Source organism: Equus przewalskii, chromosome 10 (genome assembly GCF_037783145.1).
Source record: "Equus przewalskii isolate Varuska chromosome 10, EquPr2, whole genome shotgun sequence".
Classification (NCBI taxonomy): Eukaryota; Metazoa; Chordata; class Mammalia; order Perissodactyla; family Equidae; genus Equus; species Equus przewalskii.
In genome coordinates, this window is record NC_091840.1 from 44,455,620 (window position 1) to 44,476,177 (window position 20,558).

General features: G+C 40.7%; 1 protein-coding gene across 1 annotated transcript; it reads left to right on the top strand.

Annotated features, from left to right (window-relative positions):
• Positions 1 to 3: 3 nt before the first annotated feature.
• GLOD4 (glyoxalase domain containing 4) lies at positions 4 to 19,305 on the top strand. Its single transcript, XM_008533298.2, has 9 exons — positions 4 to 194; positions 2,720 to 2,769; positions 3,327 to 3,447; positions 7,265 to 7,409; positions 10,778 to 10,914; positions 11,677 to 11,763; positions 12,024 to 12,137; positions 12,229 to 12,315; positions 17,810 to 19,305. Exons 1-9 carry the CDS (start codon positions 99 to 101, stop codon positions 17,873 to 17,875), a joined length of 903 nt encoding a protein of 300 aa, XP_008531520.1. The 5' UTR covers positions 4 to 98; the 3' UTR covers positions 17,876 to 19,305.
• The last annotated feature ends 1,253 nt before the right edge of the window (positions 19,306 to 20,558 follow it).

Here is a 20,558-nt window from a genome sequence, read left to right on the forward strand (position 1 = left end):
CAAGAAAGCGCGCCGGCGGCGACCAATGACGTCACCGGCCCCTATGCGTCATCTGTGGGCGGTGTGGCGCTGTAACGTGTCACGGGTGTGTGGTGCTGATGGTCATGGCGACTCGGCGGGCTCTGCACTTCGTGTTCAAAGTGGGAAACCGCTTCCAGACGGCGCGTTTCTATCGTGATGTCCTGGGAATGAAGGTGCAGACGGGGCCGAGAGGGGCTGGCCCGCGAGGTTGGCACGGGCCGCTGAGCCACACCTGGCCGAGGGAGGGCAGAAATGGGTGTGTCGTGAATCTCAGCCAGAACCCGGGAGTCTGACCTTAGCCCTTGGGCTCCCCGTTAGCCCTGTTGGGTTTTCAGCTTTAGGAAGTGTTGCGAGTCGCTGGTTGGGTTAGACGGCCTTTGAAAGGGGGAGTTCACCCTTAGTAGTCACAGACTATGTGCCCACACACGTTCTTTCATTTAAGTTCACTCACAAATATTGAGCTCCTGCCCTGTGGAGCTTCCAGTCTAGTGGGAAAGACAGTAAACAAACAAAAGGTTATATAATACTCTTCCAATGATCAGTAACTCAGTCGCTTCTGGTTTGGAGCTTTTCGGTTTCGGTACTCAGCATATTAAGAGTTCTGCTTTTCTCAGGGCTTGTTTGAATGGGCTCTTGGATAATTTTTTGGATCTCTCTGGATGAATGCTCTGACTATCCTCTCAACAGTCCAGATCTAAGTGTGAAGTGACAACCCTTTCTCCTCTCCGATGCCCAGAAGCGGCATTTCTCCAGCCTTGAGCAGCTGTGATTCTGCAGGGGTCACCTGGGTGGCAGATGCAGGTGGAAGCCGTTGGAGGTCTCCTGATAAGCAAGGGCTTTAGAGGTGCAACAGTGCAGAAGACGTGGAGTGCAAAGGGAGTTAGCTGAATTCATCAGGCTTTTGAAAAATATCGTCTGTGTTTTGACAAATAAAAATGGCAAGTAATAGGATATATTAGAGTATATGAGGAAGCCATTTTGTGTAAACCTAATTCCGCCTGACCTTGTCTTTCCAAAAGGGCCTGACCGAGGCCGTTGAGCATGCATTGTATATCTGCTTTAGAGATTCCCTATGGCAAGAGTAAAGGCCCTTGAGATAAAGGTGCAACTTCTCTCCCCCTCCCAACGTTGGCATCTCCTTAAAGATTAAGCATCTTTCTTTAGGCTGGGAACCAATTGCAGCACTCATCTGTGACCGCCCAGCCCGAGGCAACACACCTGCCACCCCGCGGCATTCACTGAGAGAGCAGACCTATCTGCCATTTCCATCAATTGCTGTGCTGACAGAGCAGCCTATTGTAAAAGGGACATTTCAATCATATGTGAAACATACTCTTTGAGGGTATATAACCACCCTGTATACCCCCACTTCTTTGGAGTGCTCTGTTCATTTGTGGAAAGACTCTCCCGGGTTATAATCCTCAGATTTAAGCTCAGAATAAACTCACCCAAATTTTCGTTTATAGATTGGTTATGGATTATTTTCGTCAACAGTTCTGTGGTACTGTGTTGAACTTTTGTGACGGGGATGAAAACGACCCTGATATCTGTCTTCCATAAAAGCTCCTGGCCTGAGATGATGTGGGAGTGGAAATTGGATTTGTACATAGCTAGCAGTAATGGAAAGAGAAATTTGAAAGTGATAGAAAACCACAAAGCTCTCCCTTAATGTGTTTCCTCACTGACTGAAGGTTTGTTGTGAAGATTAAACGCATTATTATATGTGTAGCATTTGGCACATCGTATGTATTATGTAAGCATTAGCTACTATTACTATAAAATTACCACAGAGGGAGAGATTTAACTCTAACCTGGGTCGTCAGGAGGTAATCCGTGGAGACCTTGTGTTTGAGTTGACCTCTAAAGATAGGTAGGATTTCCACAGACCAAGATTGGGGTGGGAGGGTACTAGAAAAACTGAATAGGTGTGTTTGAGAAGCACCACTAGTTTTATATGCCTTTAGCTTAGGTTACTTAGCTGAAGTTGAGGGGATGGGATATCAGGACCAATAGGGTGGGACTGCTTCTGATAGTACCTTGAATACCATGCAAAGGAATTTGGATTTTATGCCACAGTAAGTAGAGAGATCTCTTACGTTTTAGAACAGGGCAGTGTTTTGATCAGAGCTGTGCTTTAGGGACATAATCTTATGGTGGTTTTAAGGAAGGCGATCAATAAAGATGATTTGCAATAGTCCATGAGAGAAGTGATGCGAGCTTGAACTGGAGCAGTAGCAGTGGGAATCAAAAGGGAAAATAGAAACTAGCACATTGAGAGCCTACTGTGTACTAGATTCCATGTCAACTGCTTTAATAAATTATCTATTTTCACAGCGTATTAGGAGACTCAGATCCTAAGCGGTGTCCTCAGAGTTACACAACTACTAGGTGACAGCCACAATTTTAAATCAGACTTCTGCAATGCTGAAGGCCACATTTTTTTTCCTGCATAGCGTTGCTTCCCAGTCTAAATAGATTTCACAACTTTGCTTGATGCCTGACCCTTGGTATCCAGTTGTTCTTCCTTACTTCCACTACTTCAAGCCTGAGAAAGATAGAAAGATAACTATCTTTTGTTCGATTTACCAGTAAAGCGCACAGATGATAATATCAGTGTTTTGACATGTTAATTTACGTTAAATATGCTGTGTGTGCAGTACTAGTAAAACCTTACAAGTTATTCTAATTCCCTTACCAGATTCTGCGGCATGAGGAATTTGAAGAAGGCTGCAAAGCTACCTGTAATGGGTATGACACTTGATTCTTAAAATCTTCTTTAGGCTCTGAATACCCCTGGAGAACAGAAGGCAGTTTCTCAAAAGTGACTATAAGACAGTGGAAGAAATTAAGGAGGCAATAAATTAGGCAACTTCAGGAGCACAAATAAGTATGTGCTCTGGATGAAGCAATATCTTATGAGTGTCTCTTAAGCTTAGTAGCCACAGCAAGCAGGAAAATTCCAAGGCCTGATGGGAGTTGCATGCTCATTGATGGTTATACAAAAGAATAAATTAAAGTCAGGTTGGAAAACTGTCTTTATAGGATTCTGTCACCTATTTAAAGAAAGTGTAAATGAATCTTTCCTTCAAGGAAGTGGCAAATGGACGGTCTTTGAAGCCTTTGGTGATGGGACCCACAAGCACTGTCCACAGTTGCTCTTAGCACCAGCTGAGGTCATCTCATCCTTATGGGTACTTAGAGGACTGGAAGGGAGTGCCCATCTCTCTGTCCCAGTAGTTCTTTGGGGGAGGGCTGAGGCAGATTTTGTCTGTGGTCACTGAGTTCATTTACTTTCATTTTTCTAGGCCTTATGATGGCAAATGGAGTAAAACAATGGTGGGATTTGGACCTGAGGATGATCATTTTGTTGCAGAACTGACTTACAATTATGGCATCGGAGACTACAAGCTTGGCAATGACTTCTTGGTAAATATTTGGTTCTATCAGATTTATGGCTGTACCGTTTATGGAGATGACTGATGCAACTTTAGGTGTCATGACTGCAGAAGTGATGCAGTTTAGTGATTAGTTTCATGATGTTTTCTGTTTAAAAAAAAAATTCTGTCTCAGAGCTGGCTTCCGGATGAAATGTGCTCTCCCAGTATTTAGGAATCACGCTCAAGACTTAGAGACAACTTTGAAGGAGACAAGATTCCTCAAGGGGAAGACTGAACCTAGAGAGGTAGAAGGGCCACGGTCATTGGTCTGGTCCGGTCCTGATCACCATTCAGAGAAATTTTTTTTCTCTAGTGGACTGTTAGGATTGGATTGGGCATTTATAGCCAATCTTAGAGAAAAACCTGAGGAGGTTTTAAGGAGAGAGAGAAGGCATTGCAAACACTGCATTCATTCATTCATTCAAAGATTCAAGTTATGTGGTAATAATATCTACCACTTATTGAGCACTTACTGTGTGCTAGATATAATGTCACTGGGCCCAAATGCATAGCAAGATAGGAGTAACTAATTTTCACTCAGAATCTACTGAGCAAACCTACCTCGTGCCAGATGTTGTTTTGGTCATTCGATCTCACTGTTCCTGTTAACTCATGTTAAAATAATAATGATATTGAGATGGAAATTTTTATGAGGATCAAATATGTATAAAAGTGTTTTGTAAATGGAAAGGATTCTTCACATTTAACGTATTAGTATATTTGGTTTTCTCTTTCTCACTCTTCATGTCTGTAACTAATTTATTCATTTAATAGATATTTATTGTCACTTACTATATAACGTGTACCTCATTAAGTCCTGGGGGATACAATAGAAAGTGAAACACGTTCCCTGGCCTAAGGAGGTTCCTGTCTGGTTGGGGGAACAAGTAAAGAGACAACAAAGTGTGATAAGATTGGGATAAGAACAGGGGAGTGTGGGACTACATAGGAGGAATTCCTAGCCTGTTGTCAGAGAGGTGAGAATTGGGGGAAAGATTCCTGAAAGTGACATCTGAGCCAGGTGAGTGGGGTTGGAGTGGGAGGGTGAGATGAGCGTCCTCAGCATGTGCACAGGCCTGGAGGTGAGACAGACCATGGTACTCGGAGACCTGGGAGTAGAGCAGTCTGGTTGGAGCTTCGTGTGTGAAGAAGGGAGGGGGTAGAGCTGAGGCTGAAGAAGTAAGCTGGGGCCACATCATATTAGGACAGTTTAGACTTCATTCCACGAGCAGAGTGAAGCCATTTTTAAGCAAGGAAATGACATAGTATTTGTGATGTGCAAGAATCCACCTGGCTAGAGCTGGGGTTGGAAGTGAGCAAGACTGGAAGTGAGGGAACTAGCTGGAAGGACAATACAGTGAGTGACTAGCAGCTCCTTAACTAACATGGTAGGAGTGGGAGATGGAGAGAAGGGGATGGATCTGAGAGATGTTTAGGAGGTAGAGTTGATAGGATTTGGTGATTGAGTATATTTGAGAGTTTCTTTGTGTTTCTTCCTACCTTTCTTTTCTTTACTCTTCAAATTTAAATCAGGGAGAGAAAGACGAGCAAAATCATCTTGGTGCCACAACATTTAACCAGCTCAAGTCAAATGTCGGTTAGTGGGACTGCAGGTGCTAGAGGTCATGAGAGTGGAGGAGAACAGCGTGGCTGCTCCACTGTGGGTCTTCCCGAGAGACTTGGGTAGTAAAGTGTCCCTGATGAAAGGTACCTTCTGTGCTATTTGGTTTGTGGAACAAAAAGAAAAACAGGTTAAGTGGAGCTCCCATATCCATAAACAACTCCTACACATTAAAAAGAAGAGGATGAACAACTTAATTTTTTAAAAAGGTGAAACTATCAACGGACAGTTCACAGAAAAGAAATTAGAAATGTCTCTTAAACATTGAAAAAGATATTCAGCTTCCAAGCTGCCGTTTGTCACCTATCAGATTGGCAGAAATCAAAGTGATAACACACTGTTTTAGGAAGGATTTCGAATACTAGCACTTTCATACATTACTAATAAGTGTGTAAGTTGGTACACCCTCAGTTTGGCATTATCAAAGTAATTAATGCGTTTACCCTTTGACCTTGGAGTTTCACTTTTAGAAATTTAGTTTACATATATGTTAACAAATATGTGAAATGACTTATGTATTAAATCATTTATTACAGTATTTCTCATGCAATAAGTATTTACTGAGCGCCTACTGTGTGCCAGGCACTGTTCCTGGAACCCCGGAATCACCAGTGAACAAAACAGACAAAAATCTATGCCTGGTGGGAGGGGGTCCAGGACCTGACAGACAATAAGTAGAATAAATAAATCAGTCATATAATATGTTATTTTAAAGGTGATCATTGTTCTCGGGAAAGAATAGAGCAGAGTACGGGGGGGTTGGGAGTATGGAGCAGATGACTAGTTTTAATTTGAAGTAGGGTGTTGAGGTTGGTAGGTGACAGTGAGGAGGTGGTATTTGAGCAAAGGCTTGAAGGAGATAAGGGATTAGCTGTGTGGATGTCTTGGGGAAGAGTTTTCCAGGTAAAGAGACTAGCCTGTGCCAAAGCCCTCAGACAGCACCTGGCATGTTCAAGAAAGTGCAAGCGGGGCAGTCGGCTGGAATAGAGAGAGCGAGGGGAAAGTGGGAAGAGATGCCATCAGAAATGGCATGGGGCCAGATTGTGTTGGGCCTTTTAGGCCATTATAAGCCATCTCTGAGTGAAGTGAAGAGCCCTGGAGGTTTTTAAGCAGAGGGAAAACAACATGGGGTTGCTGTCTTGAGAAGAGACTGTAGGATGTGTTTTGGAAAGTTTATTCTGGCTGCAGTGTGGATGATGGATTGACAAGACTGGAGGCGGAAAGAAGCTCTTACGATAATCCCGGCTAGCAATGAGGCTGGCCTTATCAGAAGGCATAAGTGAACATTTTTGGATATTTTGATTAAATTTAAAGAAAGACCGCATTGATAGTTGGTTTAAATTTTTTTGTTTAAAAAGCAAAAATAAAAACAAAACTTCTTTTTCTTCTTCTTTTTTTTGGCTGAGGAAGATTTGCCCTGAGCTAACATCCATGTCAATCTTGCTCTATTTTTTATTATTTTGGCTGCTAGCACTGCAGGGCTGCTAACAGAGTGGTGTAGGTTGGCACCCAGGAACCGAACTTGGGCCACCGAAGCAGATAGCACTGAACTTAACCACTAGGCCACTGGGGCTGGCCCCAAAACATCTTAAATAGGTAGCTGGTGAGCCAAAGTTAAGATCAATATTTCTCTGACTAGATCTTTAAAATTAGGAGAGGGGCTGGCCCAGTGGCGCAGCGGTTAAGTGTGCATGTTCTGCTTTGGCAGTCCGGGGTTCGCCGATTCGGATCCCGGGTGCAGACATGGCACTGCTCGGCAGGCCATGCTGTGGCAGGCGTCCCACATATAAAGTAGAGGAAGATGGGCCCGGATGTTAGCTCAGAGCCAGTCTTCCTCAGCAAAAAAGAGGAGGATTGACAGATGTTAGCTCAGGGCTAGTCTTCCTCAAAAAAGAAAAATAAAAAATAAAAAAATAAATAAAATAAAATTAGGAGAGATTATGTTTGGTATTAAATGGATCAAACTTCTCTGGCGTTTGAATTTTTGTTCTACAATTCACGAAGTTGGGATCTTCGTAGGAGAAAAATACCCAAAACCTGCTTCTAAATAACTAGAAGAAAATTTTGAATGTCAATGAAATCTTCAGTGATTTGACACAAAGGCAATGGGGTTTTGCTTCATTATATTGTTCTTTAAAAGGTCTGTTGTGATTATACACTTGAGTGATCTTGTTGTTTGTCATAGGGTATCACACTCGCTTCTAGCCAGGCTGTCAGCAATGCCAGGAAGCTGGAGTGGCCACTCAGTGAAGTTGCAGAAGGTGTTTTTGAAACTGAAGCCCCAGGAGGATATAAGTTCTATTTGCAGAATCGCAGTCCACCTCAGTCAGGTAATTATACCCGGGCTAATAAGAGCCCTCTGTGTAAAGGCATCTTTGATGGAAGAGGAGAGAGAGAGCTAGGTTTCTTTCTCCTGGAGAGTCTTCTATATTGACTTGACATATCTTTCCCATGCCAGTGTTCTCTGAGAAATTATATTGTCATATTAGAACTTGAGTGCATAACCATAGAGGATCTAGACTGGTTCCGTCCTACCAGTAATGTATCTATTTAAGATACTTTCAGTTGCGAGTAACAGAAAACCCAACTTAGACTAGCTTGAACAATAAAAATCTTTTTAGCTCACAGAGCAGGCGTTCTGTAGGTAGGAAAGATGTCAGGGTTAGTTGATTCAGCAGCTCAGCAGTGGCATCAAGGACCCGAATTTTCTCTCTCTCTCCATTCTCTTGTTCGCAGGGGTCTATTCCTCCTAGAGGTTGTAGGCTGTAGGATGGCTGCCAGTAGCAGTTGGGGCTACATGCCTCCATACTGTCTTCTGGCAGGGGAGGGAGAGACTGACTTCCTGTTGCTCTTTTTTAAGAGCAGAGCAAAACTTTCCTAGAATCTTCCAGTAAACTTCCTGGTCAGATTTGATTCACAGCCTGCTTCTGAACCAATCACTGGCAGGAGAAATAGGATTATTCTTAGACCAGTTAGTCATTTCCCTCCAGCTGAAGTCAGTTTCCCACACTTTAACGCTGGTACTCGGGGAGCGAGGTGGAATGCAAGTGAGGAGCCCACCACACTGACTGCCGTAGGAGCAGAAAGAAACTTCGCATGACATGTTTTGTTTACTGCAGAGGGACCCTCATCATGCACGTATTTAATTCCTGCAAATTCTGCTACCTGCTCTGCCAAAGAAAAGCAAAAGGAAAGAACAAATACTGGTGAAGAGCAAGGGCAATTCTGCGTGCCATTTTGCTCAGTGAACACATGCCCCTAAGTGAACCTGAGATGGAAGACATGCATTCCTTTTCCTCCCCTGGTCTGCCTCAAGTCCCAAATGCCCCTCATACTGAGTTTGATTGTATGAATGCTGCTTGCTTTTCATCTGGAGCTCAGCAAAAGAAACAGTGATTGGTTCCTGGCGCTTTGGGACTTACTGAGAGATGGTATTTCTGTACTTCTCTGGTGACTTAAGGGATTTTTATGATTATTTTTATTGATAGGTGACCATTGCTTTATAGGCTAACTTTAAAACTTAGCTCCTGCCGCTATTTGCACAGTAATTTTTTCCCTAGTCTTAATGATGTTTCCGTGCATAAAATAATGGAGAGCCCCACAGTCCTAAGATGTTTTTGTCCTTTGACATGATAATACGTTTGGGGCATTCCTTTCCGATTGGTAGTAGAGTCACATCTATCAGTCCAGCTGGTGTCCATCCTTCTTTTGAATCACTCACTTCTGGGTAGTTTCAGCCACTTGTCACCATTCCTACCCGTGCATCCCTTCAGGGTCCGAGTCATCTGGAATTTGTTGATTTATCGGTGAATAGGATAAACAAAAACAGTCTGCCAGGCAGAGTCACCTACGAGAAACACTTTGCCTTAGTCATGGTATTGCTCTTCTGGCAAACGGGACTAGTAAACTGAAGAAAATGTATTGAATTTGTCATAGTCAGATGGGGATTTGGAACATCTCTTCAGAAAGTCACTTTACAATATGAAGTTTCCAATAATGTTAAGTGTTTTAATATAACTTTTTCCTTTTTACTAAAAAGAGTGTTTTTTTAAAGAGAATCTTTTTTTTTTTAAGTATGCTTTTCGGTGAGGAAGATTGGCCTTGAGCTACCATCTGTTGCCAATCTTCCTCTTTTTTGTTTTTTCTCCCTAAATCCCTAGTACATAGTTGCATATCCTAGTTGTAAGTCCTGATTCTTCTGTGTGGGTATGGCTTAATGAGCGGTGCACTTGGGATCTGAAACAGTGAGCCCTGGGCCACCGAAGTGGAGCATACGAAAATAAGTACTACACCACCAGGCCAGCACAGAAGAAGAGATTTTTTTCCTAGACAAACAGATAAGCAAATAAAAAAGAAGAAGAAGAAAACAGTATGTATATATCCAGAAATAACCACTGTTAATATTTTAGAGTATATCTTTCCAATTCTTTATCAAAAGAAATAAATATAGAATTAAACATACATTTTTCTTTTAGATTCCTTTGTAGGGATTCCATCGTATTACATTGTAGGAAGATAAACAATTCTCTCCTGTTGGAGATATGTGTTGCCTCTGGTGTTTCGTCGTTATGAGAGACACTGTGATGAATGCCTTTGTGACGAAAGCCCTTCATATATCCACAGTTACTCCTTTAATTACTGAAAATGGGATTGCTCTTTCAATAGCAGCGTGCGTTTTTTAGGTTTTTGATAACATTCTGTCAGATTGTTGCCCAGAAATGTACTAATTTACACTCTACCACTATTAATGTGATAGTGATTTTTCACGCTGTACTATCAGTTAACACTGCAGATGTTTTAAATTATTTGCCAATTAGATAGCAAAATGTTTTATTTGAATTCTAATTTCTTTGATTATTTGTGAGTGTGCGTATTTTTTCCTGTGTTCATCGACCATTCCAATTCCTTCTTTTGTGAATCACTGCTTTGTGCCTTTTGCCTATTTTTCTAGGATGTTTATCTTTTTCCTATTGATGTTTGAAAGTGATTTAAATATTAAGGATTTTTTGTCATGTATGTTGCAAAAAATGTTTCCTACTTTGTTGTTTACCCTTTAATTTTGATTGTAATTCTTTTTTTGGTGTTTGTTTTCTAAGAGTTTTTCATTTCATGTAATTAACTTAGCAAATTTTTTCCTTCATAGTTTTTCTATCTTCAGTGTCAGATTTTTTTTTTCTTTTCTTTGAGGAAGCTTAGCCCTGAGCTAACTACTGCCAATCCTCCTCTTTTTTGCTGAGGAATATTGGCCCTGAGCTAACATCCGTGCCCATCTTCCTCTACTTTATACGTGGGACGCCTGCCACAGCATGGCTTGCCAAGCGGTGCCATGTCTGCACCTGGGATCCGAACCAGCAAACCCCAGGCCTCTGAGAAGCGGAAAGTGCGCACTTAACCGCTGCGCCACCGGGCTGGCCCCTTCAGTGTCAGATTTTTAAAAAATCTTTCTTCACCCCAAAATTGTGTAAATAATCACCTGTTTATAGTATTTTCATAGTTTCATTCTATAAACTTAATCCTTTAACCAACCCATCAGCAATATGTTTTGCCATTGAGTTTAAAGGTGTGCCCTTTCGTACTGACTTAAAAATCTCTTTCTTATTATAAACTAAATTCTTATATATACTTGAGCCTGTTTTGGTCTTTCTGTTCTATTCCATTGCGTTGACTTGTCTATTCCTGCTGTTTTATTATCCTAAAGATCCTGTATTAAAAGTAACTCTGGCAGTGTCTGATCTTCAGAAGTCCTTGAACTACTGGTCTAATCTACTGGGAATGAAAATTTATGAAAAAGATGAAGAGAAACAAAAGGCTTTGCTGGGCTATGCTGATAACCAGGTGAGTGATCTTGGAGAGAAATAGTCTGTTACTTTGAGTTTGGCTTAAAAATGAGATGAATATGAAGGTTATTTCCATAGTTTGTTCACAGCAATTCAATATTTATACAGATAAACAGAAAGAAGAAAATAAAAAATGCTGACAACCTCACCACTCAGATATTACCTTCGTTTATATTTGGTGTTATATCCTTTCAGAAGTGGAATTGCTGAGTGAGAAGAGATGTAGACAAGATTTAATGCTGTAATGATAATAATTTCATCATTTTTTTAAAAAAAGTAACATAGCATTTGAGCATAATTTAGTCCTTGCACTTTAACCCAGCAGATCTGCTCCTACTTATCATACATGTGCACAGAGAAGTGGGTACAAGGTTGTCTGTTGCAGCAGTGTTTGTAGTAACAAAATATAAGAAATAACCTAAACGTTCTGTGGGTTAGAGGAGTAGTTCAGTAGTTTATGGTTCCTCCGTAGAATGGATTACCATGGAGCTATCAGAAAGAATGAGGCAAGTCTTTATCTGCTGATACGGTAACATTAATTAGAGAAAAACAAGGGATAGAATAATGTGTAAACTATGCTACCATTTGTGTGGGGAAAAAAGATCAATGCGTGCTGTGTTTCTGGAAGGATCCACAGGAAACTGCTGACTGGTCGCCTCTGAGGTGAGAGTGGGAGGGAGACTTGGTTTTTACTTTACTCCTGTAGTACTGTTTGAATTTGTTTACCGAATATCGTCTTCCCTGCCTTATTTCTTTTCAGTGTAGGCTGGAGCTCCAGGCCATCCAGGGTGCAGTTGATCATGCAGCAGCTTTTGGAAGAATTGCCTTTTCTTGCCCCCAAAAAGAGGTACTGTTTGGTACCAGATCTTCGGGTTAAGCTGTGTCTGGCTAGTGCAACCAGCTGAGAACTTTGGCCTTCCCTTGTTTAGGTTCATTCTGATTATGGTGCTGGTATCAAGTTCAACGGTTGTCTCAAGAGCAGCCGAGATAATGAAATCAAACAAGTGGCGCCTGGGTTCTTTCTGGCTGATCTAATACTCCTCTAGGGCTGATGGGGAGGGGACTACGGTGTCAGAGTGCTTACTCTGCCTTTTTGTTTTCCTCAAGTTGCCGGACTTAGAAGACTTGATGAAAAGGGAGAACCAAAAGATCCTGACTCCCCTGGTGAGTCTGGATACCCCAGGGAAAGCCACGGTTCAAGTGGTCATCCTGGCTGACCCTGTAAGTATTACTCAGGAACGGGACAGGCTGCAACCACAGGTCCCTTCTGAGGTGTCTTTTTGCCAAACTTCTTTTTTCTTTATTGGTGTAGGATGGACATGAAATTTGCTTTGTGGGGGATGAAGCATTTCGAGAACTTTCTAAGATGGATCCAGAGGGAAGCAAATTGTTGAATGATGTGAGTCTCCTTTCTAAATTTATATCACCATGGGCCCAAGGGGGATTGCATTAAGTGTGTATGGAGAAGGGTCCAGTTCTTACTATTAGAACGATGTTCTTGTGCTGTCAAGGTGACTTGTAAGCCAAGGACTTGTGTCTTCATTGCCTCTTGTGTCTTCCGTATGACTCTTACCTGGGTGCAGCATATGTGCCTTCCCACTACCTCAGGCTGCCTTGGGGAGCCACTCCTGCTGTATACATCCCTGTTCTGCTCAGTGAATGGAAATGCCCGCATACCATCCCTTCCCACGTCCTTAGCTCTTTTCGTCATCTCTTTTCCATTCTACAGCACCATTCTCTTCCTTTCTAGTGAATTGTTCTCAGCATACAAACAAGCTCCAGTGTCTCCTATCTTTTAAAAATCTTCTATTTACCCCATATCCCTTCTCTAGATTTCTTTTAAAAATCTGCCTACACACTGTTTCTACTTCTTACCTCCCACTCACACTTCAGTCTATTCTGCACTGGCTCCTGTCACTCAGTGAAATGCTTGTGTTGATGTCATCAGTGACCTCCATCTGCCAAATCCAGCAGTTACTTTTTCTATTCTCATCAAACTTGGTCCTTCAGCATCCAAGCAATTGTTCATTGTTGTCCCCCAGCTTCTAGCACATACCTGGTGTGTGGTAGGTACTTGGTGAATACTCTGTTGATGATTAAAGGAAAGAATCAGTCTATCCTGGTTCCATTACTTAGAGTCTCTAAACTTCAGTTTTCATATCTAAAAATTTAAGAAAATAAGATTATTCACTTCATAGGATCATTATATATTTTAAAAAAATTTTTTGTAGTTTTTTTTTTAATTTGAATTTTTTTGTATATTTTATAGAGCTTGGCAAACTGCTGACGTAATAATGAACACTCAATGTTAATTAAAGCAGGAAATGTGTAGAAAATATAGCGTTTATAAATTTTACCATAAAGAAAAATAGAATCTCAGGTAGCCTCTCAGTTGGCGATTTTGCTAGACTGTTTCCTTCTCACTCTACATCTCACTCACCAGCTTCCTCCTCTTTGGAGCTCTCTTCTCCTTTGGTGGTAGAGATTGTGCCATCTTCCTATTTCTCTGTCAGCGTCTTCTCCGTCACAGGCATCTCTTTCTGTGTCTGATCCCACAGTGATCTTACCCACGGTCCCACTTTGGCTGCCTCTCCTTCTTGTTCTGCATTCTGTCTCTTCTCTAAGTAGAAGTTAGCTACTGCTCAGGTTACCTCTGCTTTGAGCTTCACCATCATCCGTTCTCTGACTTGCTAATTTCTAGTTGCTACTCCTCCCTAAGCTCCAAATAAGTATGTTTTGTTGTTACTGAGGTAAAATACACATTGAATTTAAATGTACAGAAACTTAGTATTAAATTTGGTGAGTTTTGACAGTTATATATATTCATACAATCACTACTCAGAATAAAGAGCATTTTCATCATTGTAGAAAGTTCTCTCATGTCCATTTCCAGTTAGTTCCCACTCCCACCTTTCAGGCAACTACTATTCTGATTTCTGACACATTAGTTTTGTCTGTCCTTGGACTTCATATAAATGTAATCATTCAGAAGGTATTCTTCTGTGCCTGCTTCTTCACTCAACATTTCTGAGATTCCTCCATGTAATTGCACATATCAGAGTTTATTCTTTTTTTACTGCTGAGTGGTATTCAATTTTATGAATATAATAATTTGCTTATGCATTCTTCCAATAGTGGATATTTGAATTATTTCCAGATTTTTATCTTTTATAAAGAAAACTGCTATGAACATTCTTGTGTAAATCTTCTTATAGACATATGTTTCGTTTCTCTTGGGTAACTGCCTAGGAGTGGAATTGTCTTGACTTTATAAGAAACAGCCAAACAGTTGTCCAAAGTGATTGAACCATTTTACACTCCTGTTAGCCATGTATGTTTATGAGAGATCCAGCTTCTCTACATCCTCACCAAAATTTGTGTTTCTTTGGGGTTTTGTTTTAGCTGTTCTAGTACATATAAAATGGTTTCTCATTATGGTTTTAATTTTGCATTTCCCTGATGACTAACAATGTTGAGTACCTTTTCATATGCTTATTGGCCATTTGTATATCTTCCTTTGTGAATTCTATGTTCAAGTCTTTTGTCCATTTCTTTCCATAATAGATTTTATTTTTAATACTTCATGATTAGAAATTTCAGATATATGGGGCTGGCCCAGTGGTGTGGCAGTAAAGTTCACGCACTCCACTTTGGTGGCCCAGGGTTCACTGGTTTGGATCCCAGGTGTGGACCTACACACTGCTTATGAAGCCATGCTGTGGCAGGCATCCCACATATAAAACAGAGGAAGATGGGCACGGATGTTAGCTCAGGGCCAGTCTTCCTCAGCAAAAAGAGGAGGATTGGCAGAAGTTAGCTCAGGGCTAATCTTCCTAAAAAAATAATTTAAAACTTTTTTTAAATTTAAAAAAATAAAAATTTCAGATATACACAGGAGAGTACAACAAATTCCTATGTGACTGACACCAATCAACTCTGTGCCATAATTTTTCATCATTACTTCCCACTCCACTTTCTTTTATGCTGGAGAATTCTAAGGCAAATCTCAGGTACCATGTAATTTCAACCCTAGATATTTAACCATTCTAATCTATTCTCTAATCTCTTGAATACTTGCTTATTTCTCAAGGCCCATTCAAATCCATTTTTTAAAAATTTGATTATTTATCTTTTTTTTGGTTGATTTGTTGGAGTCCTGGATGTGAGTCATTTGTTGGATATCTGCAAATGCAAGTACTTTTCCCAGTCTGTGGCTTGCTTCTTTATTTTTTTTAATAGAGTCTTTGGAAGAGCAGAAATTTTTTTTTAAGTCCAGTCTATCAACTTTTTCTTTTATGTTTAGTGCTTTTTGTGTTCAGACTAGTGTTGTGGCCAGTGAGACCTCTTCACCTGGCTAAACCATGGACATTTCAATCTCAGGATGTCTATAAGTTATCTTACCTCAGATCCATTCTTTTAATAATATAAAGATAAAAGTTACTATTTACTAAGCATCTCCTATATTGACACGTTCTTAAGTGCTTCATATATATTCTCTAATTCTTACCACAATGTGCAAGATTGATAGCATTCTCTTTTCACATGAGAAAACTGAAGCTCGAAAAGATTAAGTCACCCAGCATTAGACACTCAGTAGGTGGCAGGGCAAGGGCTTGACCGGGGAGGCCTTTCAGGCTTCACAACCGTTTTTCCTCCTCTGTACTCTGCTCCCTCCCCTGAACAGCGCTGTATTTCTGTTATCCCAGCTGTTTAAGCTAGAATCCTTAGAGCCAGTTTTTTTTTTAACATTTAATATGCATTTTATTTTAGAATAGCGATAGATTTACAGACAGACTCATTTTTGAATATTGTTTCTCCTCACCCCTATATTCTATTAGCTGTTAGTCACCAGGAGCTGTGAGTTCCCCCTCTGAAACCTTGTCATCTACTTCCCTTTTGCAAGGGCCCTCATTCTCACCTGTAGCACTGCAGAAGCATCCTCCCACCTTCCAGTCAGTCCCCGCTGTCAGCATCAGCTTTCTAGAGCCTAAGTCCACACGGTCCTTTTAAAGCTGGTTAACCTGCTAGCTCTCTATTGCCTCCAAGATACGTTCCAGACTCTTTGACAGAGCGTGTGACATGTCTGCCCCTTCCCTACTCTGGTCTTCTGTGCAGCTCTCCTCCCTGACTCACCCCCGTTCTAGTCCCAGTGAACTGTTTATATGGACCAAGATATAGATCTTCCTGCCTCCACCAGAGGGGTGTTTGTTCTCTTATTCCACTCATCCTTCAAAACTCACAAGCTTTTTTGAGTTCTCCACAGGAGAGTTTGTTATTTCTCCCCACTTTTTATGGCCCCTGAAAGACAGAAACTTCTGCATCTTTGTGGGTTTGGTTTTTTTTGTTTTTTTGCATAACTTTGATTTTTTTTCAGTACTTTTTATTTTCATCAAAATAAAAAATCAAATAGTACTAAGATTTTATGTAAACGCAATGTGGTGATGTCCTGCCCCATCTCTGAGTCCTGCTGCTCAGGGAAGCCACTTCAGCTTCACTCTTTCTAAATAAAAAATACATGGGTTTCTGTTTCTTCCTTCTCTGTTGCAGACAACACCTTTTGACTTCCTGTTAAGGTAGATGAGTGTTTTTACACTGTTTCTCCACCCAGTTAGTTACTCTTTCCTTTGGTCTTGATATTACTTTGTTCGTGATTCTACTGTAGCAAATGCTTCAAGACACACACACACAGATACATACTCCCTCATGCAAAATAGTTGTTTCCTTGTCTGAATCCTCAGCTATTCTGTATGCTCCTCAAAGCCTCAGACTGTGTCTCTGCTGCCACACCCGAACCCAGCATAATACCTAGCTCAAAATGAAAACTGGCATTTTTAAAGGTATTTCTGGGGCCAGCCTGGTGGTACAGCAGTTAAGTGCGCACGTTCCACTTCGGTGGCCTGGGGTTCACCGGTTTGGATCCCGGGTTCGGACATGGCGCCGCTTGGCAAGCCATGCTGTGGTAGGCGTCCTACATATAAAGTAGAGGAAGATGGGCACAGATCTTAGCTCAGGGCCAGTCTTCCTCAGCAAAGAGGAGGATTGGCAGCAGATGTTAGCTCGGGGCTAATCTTGCTGTGGTAGGCATCCCACATACAAAGTAGAGGAAGATGGGCATGGATGTTAGCTCAGGGCCAGTCTTCCTCAGCAAAAAGAGGAGGATTGGCAGCAGATGTTAGCTTGGGACTAATCTTCCTAAAAAAAAAATAAATAAATAAAGGTATTTCTGTACTTGCTTTTTGTAAATGAATGTATTTCCTTACCAAACAGCTAGTTGGCATATGCTTGGTTGTATTGGACAGGAAGTTTTAAGAGATGTAGGTTCTAAGCCTAGTCCCCTCTGCCAGCCCCACTTCCTGGTCTCAACCTCATGGAATAATAGGATGAGAGGACTCTGGTGGAACCAAAACATGTTGTTATTAACAAGGCTTCCTTTTTAATTTAAAACTAACCAACATCAGTGGAATGGTGTGGGAGGAGGCAGGCTTGATAGCTAAAACGCCAAGATAGTTTTTCATATTTGGTCTCCTTTTTAGACTAAGTCTCATGAGCACTAAAGGTTCTTGAGAGCCTGCCCGGACGCTAAGAGTGACAGCACTGTCTGTTCTACCAAAGACCCCACAGCCTGGGGTACTCGGTCCTTGCTCTCTAGTCAGTCGGCCAGCCAGACTTCCTGGCTGCAGGCTCTGCCCTTTACTCTGCAAAGTGAGGATTCACACGCAGTTGCTCAGTACTCATCAGCATCCTCTGTCAAATTAAACGTAATACTCTACACTGAAGGAATACTTTTTCCTTGTGAATTTCTTGCTGCAGACAGTGCAGTGAGGTATGAAGTGGACTGCACGTTTTGTTTTATGGACTTAGAATAAATACATATTCCATTTCTGTTTTCATAGGCAATGGCAGCAGATAAAAGTGATGAATGGTTTGCTAAACGAAATAAACCAAAGGCTTCAGGTTAACAGAAGACATCATGTGGAACAAGCATTTATCGTTCCTGTCTAGCACCTGTGAGGCCTGGTGTGTCCATCATGATAAATGCTCTCACAACCTGGTTGTTTCTGTACAGACAAGGAGATTGGGCTGGTGAAGATTTATGTATTTTAATCTTCGAAAGCTCTGATACATTTTAGATATAAAATCCTATTATCAGTCCGCTTAGAGGCGAACTCTTGCTATAATCTGCATTGTCATTGGAATGGCGCATTCTGTGTGTAACCTAATTTATTAGATTAGTAATAAATTATTTTCCAGCCTGGGGCAGCTATGGGGTATGTTACCTTTGGTCGGGGATGAAGGGGGTTTTGATAAGCATGTAAATTTTATGAGAACTATTCAAATGAATCCTAACCAGTTGCGTACAGCAGGAATACTTCCAGCACCCAATGACAGTGTGCTGTTCTAATGAAGTGCAGGCCTTGACATTTAAAAATCTTTAAAGAAATTTTGTTCCTCCAACCAAAAGATTTGGTTGACACCCCCACATTCCTTGCTTTAAAATTTTGCGTAGCCAGGGAAAACAGCCGGAAGGGTCTAATGTATTGTGTTGCTACATGCCTGGCTCTCTGCTAATTTCTTTATATATAAATTTTTTTAATCCTTACAAGAAGAGAACCTGTTAGACTTCTTTAAAATGGATTAAATGATTTCTTCAGCCTGAAAACAGTGTTTTCCTATGGTTTTCTATTTGGTTCTACAGAACAAATATATTTTAATCACTGGAAGCAGAATTATATTGGGCATACTTATTAAATGTTTTTTGAAAGTATACTTCTGAAATCAAGCTGTCACACTAGCCTGCAGACTCATTATTTAAAGTGGTGGCCAGGTTCCAATTTTAGGGAAGACACTGAGGGGACTGGAAAGGATTGACTCAGAGGATACCAGTTCCAGAATAGCACATATGAAATTACTTGTAAATCATAGCCTCTGCTTTCTCCCTTGCTGGCAGTGGCAGTGGCGGGGTTGGGGTATGGAAATTTCAGGGTGAGTTTCAGCTCACCTTCTTATAGGGTGATCTTACCTTCACTGAGAAAAAAATATCCTTTTCCAGCTCTACAGCACTTTTCATTCGACTTAAATTCTCTTAGGGAAGCAATCATGAGTTTGAAAGCAAACCAAGTTATACGTGTTCTTTCTCTAGACGGTTCACTTTTTTCCTATACATGGGGAAATTGTATGAATTTTGAATGCTCAAACTTCTGTGTCTCTTTAGACTATGACTTGTTAATTCTCAGATTTTCTATTAGATTATTTAAGTAACTCTTGATGTTTATCTCTAGTAATACTGTTATCATGAAAATGAACTATCCTTTCCCCAGTGTATTAGGCTGCTGCGCTCTGCTCTTCTAAGTGTGTTATAATAAAATAAGTGGTTTATGTAAGTACTGAATGACTAGACACACACTCCATTCCTTTTTATCTGCTTATCTTATATTTTAACGTACCAAAATGTTTTTCTCTTAAAGGTACAGCTGTGTATGGTCTAAGTTAATGTGGTTTATCTACCTGGGACAGTATGGCTTCATGATAGCAGCCCCTTTTTATTTATCTCACTGCCTGTCATTTTTCCTTTGTTGCAATCTTTAGTGTTTAATTCATCCTAAAACCATTTAGTGTACAACTTTGGCCTTTTTGATAATCCAAAAATTTATCTCTGCACAGTGCAGCTAGTAATTTTAACCCAAAAGTTATGATTACTTCCCCATCTTTGGGGATGGTATGATCAACTAGAAAACAAGGATGTAAGAAAGATGGTTTTCCCAAGCTGGTGTTTTTAAACAGATGAAGTCGGAAAGTTTTTCAGTTTCTCCAGAGTAGTGTTTTCAGAGTAGTCATTTTGTCTTTTGACTTGTGGAGTCCTAGCATAGTAAGTTTAAGTTCATATATCCCTTGGGTTTAAATCCAGAGAGATTTAGGATGGCTGTATTGCAAGAGTTCTCCCGCCTGGAGAGTTGTATGAAATCCATATTTGCCTGACCTCTTGGTGGAATTAGCAAAGCCATGAATATTCAGTGCTCCTTTATGTGACTTTTGCCCATCTCGTTTGTCAGACAGCGCCATTGTGGTTTAGCAGAGATTCCAGGAAGGCTCCAACTTTTCTCCACTGAAATTTATGGTAAGAATTAATGGGAAATTTTAGTTTGGTCTAAGATTTCTTATGTTTACCCTTGGGAAATTTATAGGAAATTTACTTTGGCCTTGTGATCAGTAAAGAAGTGCCCTTGCCTCAGACTCTTCATAAGGTAGGAGAGTCTATGGTTCAAAAATCAAAACAGCATAAAAAGGTAGACATTGAAAAGTCTGGCTCCTGCGCATCCCCATCAGCTCCACTCCCCCGCCTCCTACTTATTAAGCATACAAATATATATTTTTTTATTCTCTTCCTTTTTCCCACCAAATAGAATACACTGTGTACACTATACCTGCTTTTTTTTTTTTTAATGTATCTTACAGTTGCTTTCTGCAGTTCTAATTATGGTACACTTTTACTTTATCAGGTTTTATAATGATTTACAGAATGGTATGGCTATGCCTACAGCTCCTAAACTGACGCCACATTTTGGAGTAAGATGTTCCATTATTACTTTTACTATTAATTCACATTTAATATAAATCATAGTCCTAAAAGCTTCAAAATTTGTT